Source organism: Colletotrichum higginsianum, chromosome 8 (genome assembly GCF_001672515.1).
Source record: "Colletotrichum higginsianum IMI 349063 chromosome 8, whole genome shotgun sequence".
NCBI lineage: Eukaryota > Fungi > Ascomycota > Sordariomycetes > Glomerellales > Glomerellaceae > Colletotrichum > Colletotrichum higginsianum.
The window spans coordinates 347890-363890 of NC_030960.1; the positions used below are offsets into that span (position 1 = coordinate 347890).

Genomic DNA, 16001 nt, shown 5'->3' on the forward strand with positions numbered 1-16001 from the left:
CCAACGGAAGGTTCTGCTTTGACCTTTGAGCCTTCGAGGCCTATTCCGCCCTCTCAATTCATATTTCCCGGTCCTGTTTCTCTTCAGTCGCCCCCTCTCGACTAACCGGTCCGGACCTAGTTTGTCCCACGCTGGGCCTTTGTGTGAGACGCATACATACGATTCCAGCCGCCCGCCATCCTTCCATTTGCCTGCCTTTCGGGCCTACGTTGCGTTGATCGAGTCTTGTTGCGGTCCGTCCTGGATCCCAGCCTCCGGATCACGGAGTGTGGAGGTGACTATTCTTGCTATTCGTTGCCCAACTCGTGTTTCAATAAGCGCACACGAGAATGCAACGCGCTGACCTTGATTTACAGCTGTATTTTGTCGAGCTGTTGCCTCCGTTCTTCCCGTTCGTCGCGAGGTCGGCTGAAGCACCCACTTGTCCGATCTGGTCTCAATCCATAATCATGTCTCTCACTCACTACGAGATCGAAGTCGTCACCGGGCTTGAAAGGGTTGGCTCTGCCTTGTCACTAGTTGGAGTCACTTTAATCTTCATCACCTACTGGAAGTTCAAGCGCATTCGAAGCGTGCCGAATCTCTTCATCGTCTTCGCTTCAATCGCCAACGTCGGCGCCAGCGTCGCGTGCGCCATTGGCTACGAGGGACTCCGTATGGGCGAGACTTCCGCTTTGTGTCAGGCTCAAGCATTCTTGCTCGAAATGTAAGTCGATTTCGGTTCCCCCTACTTTTTACCATCCGACGCTGACATTTCTTCTCGGCAGGTTCATGCAATCCGATCCATGGTGGTCTTTCGCCATGGCCGTCAACGTTTACCTCGTCTTCTTCGCAGGCGCCAACCCTTCCTCCTTTCGTGAATATCTTTGGGTCTACTGCGCCGTCTGCTTCGGCTTCCCCCTGGTTCCGGCTCTTGTCTGTCTCTTCCTTCGTCCACACGGTCCAAATGATTACATCTACGGCAATGCAACAGTGCGTACACACTTCCAGGATCGAGTTTGGGAGGGTCCTTGGGACGGTTGCTGACACGGCGTAGTTGTGGTGCTGGATAAACAAAAAATGGGGCGATCTTCGCATCTTCACCTACTACATACCCATCTGGTTTTGCGTGCTCGGCTCGAGTGTGATTTACTTCGCTGTCGGCTACCATGTTTTCCACCACCGCAATCAACTTCACAATCTCACCTTCAGCAACAACGGATGCGACGGCAAGGAAATGACTTGTTCGGATGAGCGGGATTCTGCTGAAAAGGTATCCTACCTCTCTCGCACAGGCACTCGAGATGACTGTCCTCTCGTTGACACTCGTCAGAATCTTACGGGCCGTACCGAGTTTTACGGGACCGCTGTCACGGAGGTGCAAATAACTACCATGACGCCGAAGCCTTGGACACCCCAGCCACCACCCGTAGCCATGACAAAGGTCACGGCTGGTGATCAGCAGCCTCGACACCAGCGATCATGGCGCACAAGCGAAGATGACGGCTCCCCCGGTCCTCGATTCGAGACCACTTGCACATCCGACCCACCCCCACCGAAGCCGCGCCTTTCCGTATTCCAACGAATTGGGGGCGTCAGAAGCAAATTCTCCAGCAGACTGCAGCGTCTTGATCCCGTAAAGCTTGCATATCTTCGAACCAGTTTCATATTTGCCATCTCGGTGCTGGTGACCTGGACACCGAGCTCGATCAACAGAGTCTTCAACATGATCAGGCGTGATGAGTCTCACTTTGGTCTGAATGTCGCCAGCGCTACGGTACTACCCCTTCAGGGTGTCTGGAACGCCGTTATTTTCTTCATGACCAGTTGGACGGTATTCAAGGAGGAGTGGAAAGACATGCGCGGTCGCCACCAGGTCCGGCTTGGAAGCTGTGGCGAAGATGGTCTACATGGCGGTCTGAGAATCGAGGTGCTACGAGGTGACCAACAGGATCGGTTCAAGAGTGGTCGTTACGGACATACGAAGACACTCGGCAGCGACCAGACGAGTGACATTGAGTTGACGCCTCCCTCGGGCGTTGGCAACGTTCGAGCAATGCGAGGTTCGTTCAGTATATGATGAATAGGTCAACAACCTATTGGCAGTGCTATTGTACGCCGGATCGTGTAAATCTACAGCAAGAAACAGCTTATTCCACTGTTGCAAAGTACATAGCAGTTTACATAGTGCACATTATACTAATAACATACCTTGATGTAACCATGCAGGTCCATTTTCAGGTGCTGTAGTGAGCTGTGTTTGATGGCTGGTTCTTTTATGTGATGATAACAGAGCGGGCAATCCGCGCGAAGGCCCTCGAAGATGTCTTGTCAGGGGACAAGAGAAAAGAAACCTTGATCACCTAATTAGCAAAAAGTCAACAGGCTAGAGTTGGTCACTTGATTACCTGCGTGAGTTTCATATTCTCGTGCTATGTTTCCGCAAATGCCATCTTCTGCGGAGGCAGAAGGACATAGAACTGAAAGACAGCTCTGCAAAACGGTTGTAACACTCGTCGTGCCAAGTGGCTAGCCGGGCGATGTCCCATTTTCCCTCGGCCGCCCACTTAATTGCGGCGACAGATAGATACGGTTTTGGTGGGGGTGGGGCCGAGACCGGGACCGGGCACGGCGCTGGGCGTCCCCCCGCAGTCCCCGGTAGTCAATCGGGTCAGGCCGCTGCCTGCTCAAGCAGCCCGAACAGCCAGCGAAGTCGGTCCGATCAGGAGAGCGATTGGGTTGTTTTGTTTTCGCTCCTGGTCAACCTCACAAAAGATACATGACGACCCCCGATCAGGGCTGCTTGGGGTTTGATGTCACATAGCACAACGTGTTCACTCGCAAGTGAATCCCAAGTTGGCTGGCTGGGAGCTTAGGGATTCTTTTCCGAGCGGTAAAAAGAAGACTTCTATTCTATCTAGTAACGCCGAGCGGCACTTGATTAGCGATGGAATGGAGCGTGGAGTCGATCGCCTTTGGCAGGTTTACATTTACACAAACGGCAATGTGGTTGGCCTTGTCTCCGCCTGGGATGCAACATGTCCAGCAACGAGCCGTCCTCTAAGTCCCCCCCTCCTCCGAGACTACGACTTCCGCCACGACCGTGTTGTCACACCGAGATCGTTGGCCGGCGGACCTCTGTTCACTCCACTCCACAAGACGGGGGCGATTTTATCGTGGACTTGGAGGTCTGTTTTAGCTACGCTGCTCCATGCCGATGGGGCCTTTAAAGCCTAAATATAGAACCATACCAGGGCGAGCATCAATAGTGGAGATCTAGTTTGATGATCGTCCCCGTTATATCTGCCAGAGTCGGGTCAAAGCGCCATCTCCACTCTCTTTAGACGACATTCTGTAAACTCACGACACAACACACCCAAAAGGTACGTGACTCCCGTAGCTTACAATTGAGTGACAATATCCTGTTAAAAAAACTACATGTCCATTCCTGTTCAACAAACGCGTCGTACATCTCTCCACTGCCAGGGCACAGAACCAAGAAGATGCGCGGACTGCTCCTTCAACCACTTGCAGGTGGGCTCTACAGCGTGTACAAGAAGTCGGGTCGCCTGTCCCCCATCGCCTCGATTTCCTTTACGGACCTGTTGTCCGCCCAGTGGTCCCTATTGCCCTGCCTCCGCTTCTGGTTCTCGACCCTCAGCAGCAGGGTCATGAGCACGCTGCCCAGACACAGAAAGATGGACATGTAGGCCAGCACGACGCCGTGGCCCTCGGAGAAGCGGGGCTCGCGGATGTAGATGTTGGAGCTGACGATGCCGTTGAGGTTGCCCCACCCGATGACGAAACCCAGCACCACGCCGCGTTTGTAGACCCCCTCGACGTTGTTCGCGACCCAGGTGATGGTGTTGCTGATGCACGGGTAGATGCCGAGGGCACCCAGGAACGTGCCGGCGTACTTGACCTGGGGGTTCTCGGTGGTGATGAGCATGCTGAAGCCCACGATACCAATCAGGCTGACCGAGATGTTGCACAGACCGCGCTGTTGAGTCTTATCCGCCACCCAGCCGATGAAGACAGTGAAGACGGCGGCCACGGCGTATGGCGGCACCGTCATCAGCTGCGACCGCACGACGCTCGTGTTCCATCCGAGCTCGTTGACGATGGTGGGCAGGAACAAGCTGAAGGCGTACAGAGGCATGTCGCAGCCCATGTAGATGGCCATGCCCAGCCACATCTTCCAGTCCTTGACGGCCTGCCAGAAGAAGGTCATTTTGAACTCCTCATGGTCGGCCGACGCCTGCTGGTCCATCTTGAGGCGGCGAATGACGCGGGCGCGGTCGTCTTTGGACAGGAACTTGGCCTCGTCGGGGAAGTCATGGACCATCCAGAAGGACGCAACGCCGAACAGCACCGTCAGGAGTCCCTCGAGGATGAAGATCCAAGCCCAACCGGGGCGGCCACCGACTCCGGCCATTTGCTCGATGGCCGCGGCCAGAGCGCCGCCAAATGAACCCGAGATGGCTGCCGCCGAGAAGAAGATGGCCTGGAAGTGTGAGTCACATGAGAATCGACGCGCCTATGAGGTGTAACCTACTGCCCGAATACCAAATTCAGATCGCTTGTACCAGCAGGACAAATAGTAGTTGACGCCTGGGAAGAGGCCTGCCTCGGTGAGGCCCAAAAACCATCGAGCCGCCATCAGCCCGCTCCAGTTGTACACGAAACCCATTCCGGTCATGGATGCGCCCCAGAGGATCCTGCAGAGGACATTTAGTCATGTAACCAAAAGTAGACCACATGAGAAAAGCGTTGCCCCCCGTTCCGACTCACATGATGATGGGAATGAAAATAGAAGGGCGCAGCTTCTTCAGCAAGATGTTTGTCAGAGGCTCGAAAACGGCGTACGACACGAAGAAGATTGTGAGTGCCGAGTTGTATTGCGAGCTACTTAACCCGAGGTCGTCGTTGAGCCCTGCAATCTTGGCATTGCCGATGTTTGTCCTGTCGAGGAAGGCCAGCAGGTACAGGACGCAAAGCTGCAGCCACGTCAGTCAGGCTTGCCCAAGAAGCTCGAGACGAACCTACCCATGGGATGAGAGTCCAGTCGAGTCGTCTGACCAACTTGCGTTCCTGTCGGTTGTCAGTTAGGACTGTATTGATGCAAATATGCTGTTGTAGAAAGCGTCCTTCTTACGATCTCCAGCCTTTCATCCTCGCTGAGGTGCGCATCAGGGTCGTGACAAGACGGCTGGGCAGCTTCGTCCGATGCTTGTGAGACATCTACCTTCTCATTTTCGCTCATTTTCGGCGAGAATTGTTTTTGGTTATTCTGTCTGTCTCAGTTCGACGTGGAAAAGCTTCTGGCTTTGCTATCGGATGATTAAATTGGAGAGGAATACAAACAAAAGACCAAAAGTGTTGAAGGAGAAACAATTAATGTGCTTGTCGAGGCTCGAGAGTTGGTGATACCCTGGGGTTCGCAAGTAGAAAGGGTGGTAGCGAGATTGTCAAAGCCAAACCAGATCGGCGGGAAGCCGGCCAATATAAGGAACACGGAACCTGCCCACAGCGGTAGCAGGTGGAGACGCAAACACCAAACCTCTCCTACATGGCGGCAGAGAACCTCAGGATACACTTGGGGAGGCATGCTGGGCTTGTGGCATGTAGCCAAACCGCGTCATTGGAGCATGCTTTAACATCAAACGCAACGGATCGAAGTCTCTTTCTAGTAGATTGTATCCGTGACTGCGGTGGTAGCGTTGGAGAGAACTAGTGTTTGTTCGATGGGCGGCAGAGCCCTCCATTTTCAGGGAAATCGGGGCTGGGAGCCTGAATGAGACTTTGGGCTTCGGTGAACCGATGTACGTGCCTGGGCGGTGAACTGAGCTTCCAAAAACTCACAAACCATGAGTCCGTGTACCCATGTTTTTCCTTCTCTGACTTGTTCCTTTGTTCATGGTACGGTTGGGACGATGAGAAGGCTAGATGAGAAGCACCCTGAGGCCTGCAGTCGCCTATCAAGGTTCCCAAGTCACGGCAGATGCTGGTTGCGGACGGACGATGGTTTACAGGAAAATAAGATCATAAACCTGTCTAAGATTGGATGTTTGGCCCGCAGCTTCGGTTTCCGTCCGTAAAGAAATTAAATGGAAAAAAAAAACCCCCACGCTGTGGCTGCCCGGTGCCTCATGTCGACTGACACCCACAGACTTAGACATTCCGGCGGTTGGAACCATGGGGTAGGAGAACCTGGGGGATCCAACGGTCATGTGCCTACATGGGAGAAGCGCATCGAAGCTTATCCCTTGCCAGCCGCACCCAGAAGCTGCAAGTTCTGTCAATCGGCCAGAACATACGTCGATCTGATGAGGGGTGAGATTTCTTCGTCCCTCACAGCGGAGAGAGATTCTCGACGGATCGGCAGTAAGTCCAGCGCTTCGTCACTTTTATCACCACACGAATCGCCAGCTTCTTCACTCGTGCAACGGCACAGCGTTCTTACAGGACTCGTCTTGGAATCGCCCACGTGAGGACAAGGGTGACGCCGTCGACGGTCGTTCGAGATCTGTGTCGCCGTTGCACGAGAACGAAGGCGGGCAAGATGCAAGAGGAGGGCGCGGCCATAGTCCCTCAACCAATGATACAGCTCGTTCGGTTGGGATTATACTCCTGTGTGTAACCAAGGTACCATGCGGACGGCCGTCTCGCAAATGAAGGCTGGTCACCGGGACGGAGGGTCTCCGACGAAGGGATTGGTGGAAACAAACGATACGTGGGGTTGGGTGAGGATGGCTAGGTCGAATCCTGTCCTCCTCGCAGAGAAACCATCGTTGGACTTTCGTAAAGACATCTTGTGGACTGTGAACGTGATGCCGAACGAATTTGCGTAAGCGTCCATCATAGATGGCTGGTCTTTGTCCCGGCTTGTCAAGGGTAGGGCAGTGTCCGTTGCTGTTCTCGTGTTGCTCGAGGCACGCCAACGTTCCGAATAGCTCCCGATGAAAGCTATTTCGAAGGGTCATCACAAGACCTCTAAGGAGTTTCGTCCCATTGTTGGAGTCGCTGCACGAAGCCGGGGTCGTCTGGGCCGTCTGGGCCAGAAACGGCCGTAACGGGGCCCGAAACCTTGGCTTGGCAACCTGCAGGGGAGCCAGCCAGACTGGCGGTGGAATTCTTCTCTCGGGACGGGGCAGAAGGGCTACAGTAGTTGCCCTGCCGCAAGCCGGCACGTCGATGTCCAGCGGCACCAGCAATGGCCGGCTGGACCAGTCCCGGCGACCGTGTCCCGGTCTCCTGGGGCGGGTGACGACCTCTTTCTACTTGCGGTTGTCGGGTATGGACCTATTCTCTGGGATCCTCTCCTGTGAGAGCTTGATGCCATAAAGAGAAGAGCCCTCGTGGAATCGACACTGTGTGCGGGACCAGTCAGGCATGATGAGCTTCGGGCCGATGTGCAGCCATCCTCTTGCATGCTGGCGTCCGTGTTCGCCAGCGTTGGGTCTCTGGCGAGATGTTTGGCGGCTACCGTGACAGTGATACGTCGCCTTGGTGCGTAACAGTAGCTTTCTTGAATGATGACGATATATTTTGGCTCCAGGCACACTCTGAGGTCGAAAGGGGTGATGCTGTAGAAATTAAACTCTTGGATCAGATGCAACGTCACGAAGTGCGTGAATGAGGGACACAGGGAGGCCAGCTGGCACCAATCCTTTGAAGCTGACAGACGGGCCGTCCAATCCTTCTGCATTTGCTGACTCATCACGGAAAGCGCCAGTCTCAATCGGCGGCAGGACCCACAATTGCCGCTATCCCCGACGACGACATAGCATTTTTGGTGTTTTGGCTCGAGAACTTCCACCGCATCTATGCCTTGATGAAACTCTGAGGTAGAGTGTGTCTGTACAAGATTGATGGGGGTTTGAGTCAGATACTGAGTTACTCACAGCCCACGTAAGTTTCAATCTCTCCCAGAGGCTGCTCCAACAGGGATAATCTCACAGTGAGGGGCTCATCTCTCTCATCCCGCCTTCATCCCGCCTTCATCCCGTGTCAACCGCCCTGTCCCCCCCTGCCTGCTTTCGCCGAGTCACCATGGCCAAACGCGTCTGCATCATCGGTAAGGAACCCGCACGCGTCTCTATCCACCTCCGGCTACCGCCCCCTCCCCCTCGCGCGGCGACGCTGACTAACCACCCTTCTTCCAGGTGCCGGCCCCTCCGGCCTCGTGGCGGCCAAGACCCTCCTGCGCAACGCCCCCGCCGGCGCCTTCACCGTGACCATCTATGACGCCCAACGCCGCATCGGCGGCCTCTGGCCCACCCGCCCCGCCGACGCCGACGGCCTTGTCCACCCCCTCATGGTCGCCAACCAGAGCCGCCACACGGTGCAGTTCAGCGACCTCGCCTGGCAACCCGAGGACCCGGACCTGCCGCGCGCCTGGATGATCGGCCGCTACCTCGAGCGCTACGTCGACCGCTACGGCCTCGGCGCCGACCTGAAGCTGGGTCACCGCGTCGTCAGGACGGACCTGCAGGGCGACGGCACCTGGGCCGTCACTGTCCAGCCCGAGGCCGGCGGCAGCGGCGGTGAGGAGGAGACGTCCGCGTTCGACTACCTGCTTGTCGCGTCTGGCTTCTTCGGCAAGCCCGTCGTCCCGTCGGACGTTGCATTCGACACGAACGGGGTCGTTCCCGTGGTCCACAGCAGCAAGTACCGCGACCTGAAGGGCCTGTTCCCCGACGGCGTGAGGAACGGCGGTGGCAAGATCCTCGTCGTCGGCGGCCAGATGTCGGGCGTCGAGATCTCGGGCACCATCGCGACGCAAATCTCCGCCGCCGTCAACGCGCCGGGCCCGAGCCCGCTTCCGAACGCCGACAAACTCACCGTCGAGCATCTCACGCAGCGTCCCACGTGGGTGTTCCCCCTGCACACCACGCCCAAGGTAAGCAAGCAAGCCCTCTCGCCTCCTCAGGCCCCAGGCAAATCAATAACCATGCACACGACTGACCGAGCCTAAGCCCGGATCGACCGCAGCCCCCTTCCTCCCCTTGGACTTCTCATCCTACAACCTCAACAACCGGCCCCAACCCCTCGTGAACAGCCAGGGCCATATCACCCCCGAAGCCGCAAAGCTCACCCACGGAATCTACGCAACCTCCCTCGGCCAGGACCAATCCGCCTTCTCCCCCTCTATCGCCGTCACGCCGGACCACCACACGGAGCCGGCCTTCCTCGCCGTCAGCGACAACTACACGGAATTCGTCCGCGCCGGCTTCATCGCCGTCTCCAAGGGCAAACTCGCTTCCGTCGCCGGCACAACGGCGACCCTCGTGAACCACCACCCGTCGTCGTCGCCGCCGCCCACAATCGACAACGTCGCCGCCGTCGTCCTGGCCACGGGCTTCGATCCCTCCCCCTGTCTCTCCTTCCTTCCGCCCGGCGTCCTCGACAAACTCAACCACTCCCAGCGACACCGCGACCTGCCCCTCGCCCTCGCCTTCCACGGAACCCACGTCAAGGACATCCCCTCCCTCGGCTTCGTCGGCTTCTACAGGTCCCCCTACTGGGGCGTCATGGAGATGCAGGCCCGCCTGCTCGCCGCCCTCTGGACGCCGTCTTCCCTCGCCCCGCGGCCACCGAAGCTCTCTGACGCACTCCTCGACGACGCCTCCGACTGGCGCACCGTCTCCCTCCGGGACGACCCGCGGGCCTCCCAGTTCCCGATGGGCGACTACGCCTACCTCATGCAGGAGTTTTCCTCCGCTCTCGGCCTCCCCATCTCCCCGCCCCTTGAGCCCCCGACACCGCTCCTCCCGCACAACAACAAGCCCATGGACATCCTTACGCCAGCACGCTACCTGTCCCCCCTCGCCGACGAGGCCGCCCGGGCAGAGGCCGCAAAGTCCCTCCAGCAAACCCACACCACCGCCATCGCCGGGCTGACGGCGAGCTGTTTCGTCCCAAGGGCCGTCTTCCGCAGCCTCCTGGGCACCTGGAAGCTCGAACGGAACTTGACCAGCAGGCTCCCCAGTCACCCGAGCGGTCACTTCAGCGGAACGGCCCAGTTCCTCCTACGCGACAAGACCGCTGACGGACTCAAGTGCGCCTCGGCTCCCGTCCCCGCGGCGGACAAGCCCTCGGACGACGACGACGACGGCGTCGGCGACGGCCTGGCGACCGAGTACCTCTACATCGAGGACGGCGAGTTCCGTGCCGACAACGGGCTGGTGTTCCGGGCCACTCGTCGCTACGTCTGGCGGTACGACGAGAAGAAGGACGTCGTGAGCGTCTGGTTCGCCAAGACGGACGACGCCAAGAGGGCCGACTACCTATTCCACGAGATCGAGTTCCTCCCGCCTCCTGAAGGACATCAGAAGCCGTGGCAGGCAAAGGCTGGCCACCTCTGCATCGACGACTTTTACGATGTCAAATACGACTTCGCTTTCAAGGCTGTAAATCTCCAGGAGTGGGACATTCAGTACACGGTGAATGGACCGAAGAAGGACTATACTATACACGGTGTATACAGACGTTAGGGGTCAATTTGGAAATGATAGAGCCCTAGAAGGACTGACAACCCGGTGTTTCATAGAGGACATTCATAGACATCATGCCTAGGTATCAAAATGGAAGAGAGCCAGGTAGGGATCAAGAATTCAGGTCGGTGTTTAGGACAGTACGGGCGGACTACTGGTACGTTTAATCATTCTCGTAGGTTCTACTTATGCATGCTCTTTTCGTCCATCCGTTCCCATTCCTCCGTCGCTATTCATCAGCGAAGCTCGATATCCAGTCTCGCCACACCCTGGATGTTCTCAAGCAAATTCGCTTTCACAGCGTCTTCTTCCCTCCCCCGGGTGGTCAATCGATAATACCTGTACGACAGAGGATGATTTGCAGATGGACGAGCAAACTGGGGCATATCCTCGCCGTCCATCGTAAGCGGTCTTGTCGGGGTCGGCGGGTTGCTCTCCGTTCGATTGCCCGAAGCCACGTCTTCCATCACCACATCGCCATCCTCGTCCACCTCCCGCAAGCTACCATCCCTCAGGACCGTGCTTCGCAGTACCGCATTTTGGTCTCCTGTGTTGAGTGCCCAGCAACGAGCTGAGCCTTTTCCGCTGAATGCCCAGATAAGCATGTCAGGGCCCGGGTCTAGCGCAAGGTCGACAATGCCCGAGCAGACGGCAACGACCTGCCCGTGAACATCAATGGGATATGAGGGTCCTCTGTTAAAGAGGTCGGAGGTCGTCGCATCGCTGTTGTACGCCACGACAACCGCTCGAAGTACAGACATTGGCCACCACAGAGCCCAGTCAGCCACGGGACGATCAATCATGTCCGCAAGGTTACTGAAGCGGGAGATGTCTCTGAACATGTCTGGAGGCAAGGTATAGAAGACTAGCAGCTGCTTCTCCGAATGGAAGCCAAGCTGGTCCACCCATTGTGCTGTCGGGAAGACGGCGGCAACCCTCACGCCATGGGTCAGGTCGGCTCCGACGGCGCACAGGGTTGGAGCATTAGAGCAGGCTGCTGAAGGTGGCCAAAACTGCACCTTTCTCTGGAGGCGGGTCATCGAACCAATTGGAGAGTCAGCGCCCAAGCACAAGTACCCCGTCCTGGGGTCGGTGAAGAGGATATGAGAGCCGTCACTCAGGGGCACAGCCCGATAGTTGTCGGCGGCGATGGATCTGGGTTTGGGAGCCCTTTTCCCCCACCCCCTCCACGTAGTTCTGCGGAACGGCGGAGGACTGATGGAAGCACTCAGCTGCTGTTCTGTGATTGTGTAGACATTGGAAGTGTCGGCTTCGGGGCCAGCCGCTGATGTCTCGAGTCGCGAAATGACGGCGGGGATCTCGGGAGGATAACCGCCAAAGCTGCCGCCCAGAGCGCCCAAGATGATCTGCATCGAAGTCGAGTTGCTGTCCATGGCTGCCGCTGAGCTGATCAGACGAAGCTTCTTGACAGAGTCGACAGCAGGGCGAGGTGGAAGAAAGTAGACGAAGTCGCTCCGCGTGGACAAGGGGAAACGGCGGACCAGATCTCGGTTGGTTTGACCGTCAACCCAGTGCAGCTCGACGGCAGACGAAGAGCCAAAAGCGACACACACGCGTTGGGGACAAATGGCAACGGATCGCGGGGGATTCTCGGCAGTGCAGATATTGCGGTAGACGGATCTGGGGCCCATCTCGACAGGAGGCGGAAGCGAAGACGACCGCGAGCGGCAAACACACGATTGACCGTGATGCTTCAATCCTGTGGTTTTGGCATCCCTGGCAGGGTCTTCCGAGGCTGTTGTGTCCAACATGTACTTTGACATGAGACCTGTGATGTCACAGACAATGCCGTTCCGGCCATCGAGAACGGCAGCGATGGAGTAGCGGCCCCAGGATGTGTCCATGGCGCAGCAGAGGACGCGGTAAGGACACAGAATGGTGGCAACGGGGCGCAGAAGACCCTTGTGGCGTGGTAACGTCTCTTGCTACGAGGACATGAGCCACCGGGGCGACTTGGCGTCTCTGCATCGATGGTTCAACTCGTAGACGTAAATGACTGCTCCGTAGCTGACCATCAGGAATTGGCCACACATGCTTGCGGTGTACCTGGCACAAACATCCTCGCCAGTCCCAGGTACCGTGCCCGAGGCGAAATCGGTGAACTGCGTCTGACTGATCTCGACGAAGGCGGGTTCAAGCCCGTGATGACTCGGGCCCAGGGCACACTCTCTGGCGAGCCACTTGGACATGACCCATTCCTCGGTCACATCTTGGTCGTGAACATTGAACAAAGCACGTTTCCCCTGCTTGACTTCGAGGATTCTCTCGATACTGGACCACCATCCTCCGCGCTTGAGCATGGTGACAAGGATGGATCGGTTCAAGCTGGCCCAGAACCAGGTGCGGCAGGTGTGGCGGGCGACATTGAAGTCGGGAGGGTCGAGTAAAAAGTATATCTGATGGAGGATCTCGACCGGCAGACGCATGGCGGCTGGAATTAGCTGGGATAAATGGCGACCGTGACCGTGCAAATGCACGACGTCGTCCGGATGGGCCTTTATGGCGACGACAAACTGAAGACCAGGGGACAGCATTGGGGGTGGGATGGTTCTGAAGAGAATGATATATCCAATGTCTGAATGGTAAAAGAGAGCGCCCCGGAAATCGAAGTTTTCCTCAGAACTGATGATGATGTTGTTATTGTTATTGACGTTGTTGTCGACGATAATGGCGACGCAATGCCGGCGTCGTTTGGGGTGATGGGATGGGATGGGATGGGATGGGAAGCGAGACGACGTTCCGCAAGGCGAGAGAGGGAAAATCCCCAAAGAAAGACGCAGCCAGAAAAGGGTCCCCATCCGGCTGCCGTCTCTATCTCCCATGGGCTCTCCGCTCTCGACTTCCGATTCCCAGGAGGAACAGACAGGCCAGGCGCGTCCGGTTCCATCATGTTGGCAAGAGTAAGGCGAGACATGCAGCGTTTGCCTCGCCAAGACCCGAGACAGGAACGGAAGAACAAGCTTGCGCGGGGGGGGGGAGCCACACACAGCATATGCAGTTATTCAGGCATTTAACTTTCAAATGGGAAAGAACAATCAACTATGACATCTGGCGAGGGTCGTACGACTGGTGATGATGGAAGTAGGCACGACTTGCGATGCGGGGCCTGACGATGATAGATCTCCAACTGGTCTCCGCTCTCATCAAAGCGGGTCGGTTAGCTCAGTTGGTTAGAGCGTGGTACTAATATTCCACCTGGAATGTCGAGTAATGCCAAGGCCGGGAGTTCAAGCCTCCCACTGATCATGTCTTTTGCTTGCGGGCAGACTTACTTTTGTCGTCATGTTGATGCTTGGTTGGGTGCGACCAGGACCTGCCGCTGCCTGTGTGCGTGCATCCATTCCACTGTGGTTTCAATAGGGATGAACCGGTATGAATGTGCCTCTCGAATAAACATGTTTCGTTGCAGGGCTTGGGTCGTTCGTTTTTCGACTTCTCGGGCTACCATCGCTCGAGAGTGCGGGCGCAGGAACACTGATTGCTTGACGGGAGCTGGAATCGCAGCATCGGTGGTGGGTGGTCGTTTTCGATGCGCATTTGATCCCTAATTCCCGAGGGGTCTCATGGCCACCACAAGACCAAGATTGCCAAGACCCAACCAAGCCCGTCGCGTCAGCCTTTTTAACCACCCGGCTGTCGACGCCCTTGGAACGGAGGTGGAAACGCCGACCACGAGGCAGTCCGGGCACCGGCAACCCAAGACGCGAGCTCCGACATTTAAGAAACCGCCGGTCGCCCCACTACTGCCACTGCTACTGAGAGAAGGAACAATTGGCTGGTTGCCAATTGGGGAGTTGAGGAGGATCGGAGATTCCTGATTGGGAATGGGAAGGATGACAACAACCATTAGATCTGTGCACCCCCTTAGCCAACGTCGACAACCTAGACAGCACAACAACACACATTTTGCCCATTTTGACTTGAAACCATCCCCACCTGTGCGGAGACCATTCTGCTACTACCACCACCACCACCATCACCAGCACCATTTTGGGATGCACGCAAAGACAGCTAGCCAGCCGCACATGCCCTCTCATCGCCTCGTGTTCCAGGCTCTCTCCATAAGTCAAACCGCAAAAGCAGTCTCCGCGACACACCATACCCCCTCGGGCATCAATCAAGACGAACCCAAGCCCCCATGTGCATGGTCTTGCTGATTCTCCAGAGCACTAGAGCCTAAAGGAATGTATCCCGCTTCATCCACCCCCAGCTGCCTGTTGGACTCACCAGCCGCACACTCTCTCGGCTCATCTGGCAAGGTCCGTCGACATTCCCTGTTCCATCGTAAGATGCTCTGTCATCAAACCCCTGGACCGATGCAGCAACACCCTCTTATCTATCCACTTGCCAATCCCCTCAGGCTCCGTGATGTCGAGCGGTATCGGGGCATGTATTGACGGATCCAAAACTGCGAAACCTCAACCAAAGGTACCTCTGCCGGACCCTCATAGGCTCCTCTTATTAACCTCCTTCCCAGCTCGTGGACCGTGGGAAGGGCTGCCAAGCGGAGCCCCGAGCAGGTGCAACACGCCTTTCGGATCTTCCAACCTGAGAAATGGTGATACGCCCTCTAGCCCCGAGACCTCGCTGATAACGCGGCGCTCATGGGAGGCGTGCTTCTGGCATCTGGTGACGAGCCCCTCCCCCCCCCCACTTGGCCCGCCGGGAATAAGCACATTGTGTAAGCGCAATCAAAAAAATTGTGTGCGCTCATCCCTGGAAACCTTTTTTCCCTCCCTTGCTTCGACTCCACCTCTTGAATCATTTCTTCGCGAGAAGGCGAAGGCGGCGTGAGTCTGTGAGACAGCAGCGTCCACGCTCTGGTAGCAGTCGAAACCGACGGCTTCCGCAGCACTTTTCGGTCGAAACCCCGTCAGGGACGTTCAGGCGCACCAAGCGTATCTCTCAAGACCAGTTGAATGAAAGAAAACCCTCACGAGAGAGAGCAGAAAGAGTGATTCGTGGCCCACTGAAGCATTAGGTTCCAGGGCGTACGAAATCTCTCTGGGCCGGCGTGCGAAACCTGGCCCCCCTCCGGCCGGAGCCCCGCTATGGACCCGCATCTTTCCGCCGACTTCTACGGGTCCGTGCGTCCCGGACGAAAGGGCGCTGGCTCGGCTTTCTCTCATCTGAGCTGCCCACCCGGCAACCGACGCAAACAGCGGAATCCCTCCCGCCTGTGTCAACCCCCTCCCCTTGTTGATTGATTCAGGAAATACAGGGTCAAAAAGTTCAGATGAAGAGTCTACAAAGTTAAGAGGCAGAACCCCCTCCCCTTCCCCTTTACTTCATTTCACGCGACCCGCGAAGTCCATTTGCGGGAGAGAGTCTCGAGGGGATGAAATGACCAATGTTGACAAAAGATTTTCAATGTTTTAAGGTACTAGAAAGAAGGCAAGAAAAACCCTCGTTGACGACGAGTGAGAGAATATGACGACACCCCGAACTCATTCCGAGATTTCTCCCCCCTGCCCTTTCAGCCCTGAGAGACAGGCCCGGCCCTCC

The 16001-nt window shown here is 56.7% G+C and overlaps 6 protein-coding genes across 6 annotated transcripts; 2 read left to right on the top strand and 4 right to left on the bottom strand.

Moving 5' to 3' along the window:
* Positions 1 to 449: 449 nt before the first annotated feature.
* Positions 450 to 2059, top strand: CH63R_11116 (G-protein coupled receptor; the record flags this gene model as incomplete). Its single annotated transcript, XM_018306090.1, has 3 exons — positions 450 to 706; positions 768 to 972; positions 1037 to 2059. The coding sequence occupies 3 exons, from the start codon at positions 450 to 452 to the stop codon at positions 2057 to 2059; spliced, it is 1485 nt and encodes a 494-aa protein (XP_018152931.1).
* Positions 2060 to 3520: 1461 nt separating this feature from the next.
* On the bottom strand, positions 3521 to 5242 carry CH63R_11117 (Major facilitator superfamily transporter; the record flags this gene model as incomplete). The annotated part of the gene is made up of 5 exons (XM_018306091.1): positions 3521 to 4483; positions 4535 to 4697; positions 4771 to 4976; positions 5026 to 5070; positions 5135 to 5242. The coding sequence occupies 5 exons, from the start codon at positions 5240 to 5242 to the stop codon at positions 3521 to 3523; spliced, it is 1485 nt and encodes a 494-aa protein (XP_018152932.1).
* A 1730-nt stretch (positions 5243 to 6972) lies between these two features.
* CH63R_11118 (uncharacterized protein) lies at positions 6973 to 7699 on the bottom strand (the record flags this gene model as incomplete). Its single annotated transcript, XM_018306092.1, has 2 exons — positions 6973 to 7256; positions 7363 to 7699. The coding sequence occupies 2 exons, from the start codon at positions 7697 to 7699 to the stop codon at positions 6973 to 6975; spliced, it is 621 nt and encodes a 206-aa protein (XP_018152933.1).
* Positions 7700 to 8031: 332 nt separating this feature from the next.
* Positions 8032 to 10475, top strand: CH63R_11119 (Pyridine nucleotide-disulfide; the record flags this gene model as incomplete). Its single annotated transcript, XM_018306093.1, has 3 exons — positions 8032 to 8056; positions 8145 to 8881; positions 8958 to 10475. 3 exons carry the CDS (start codon positions 8032 to 8034, stop codon positions 10473 to 10475), a joined length of 2280 nt encoding a protein of 759 aa, XP_018152934.1.
* A 236-nt stretch (positions 10476 to 10711) lies between these two features.
* Positions 10712 to 12340, bottom strand: CH63R_11120 (F-box domain-containing protein; the record flags this gene model as incomplete). The annotated part of the gene is made up of 1 exon (XM_018306094.1): positions 10712 to 12340. One exon carries the CDS (start codon positions 12338 to 12340, stop codon positions 10712 to 10714), a length of 1629 nt encoding a protein of 542 aa, XP_018152935.1.
* Positions 12341 to 12421: 81 nt separating this feature from the next.
* CH63R_11121 (F-box domain-containing protein) lies at positions 12422 to 13030 on the bottom strand (the record flags this gene model as incomplete). Its single annotated transcript, XM_018306095.1, has 1 exon — positions 12422 to 13030. The coding sequence occupies one exon, from the start codon at positions 13028 to 13030 to the stop codon at positions 12422 to 12424; it is 609 nt and encodes a 202-aa protein (XP_018152936.1).
* Between the last annotated feature and the right edge of the window lie 2971 nt (positions 13031 to 16001).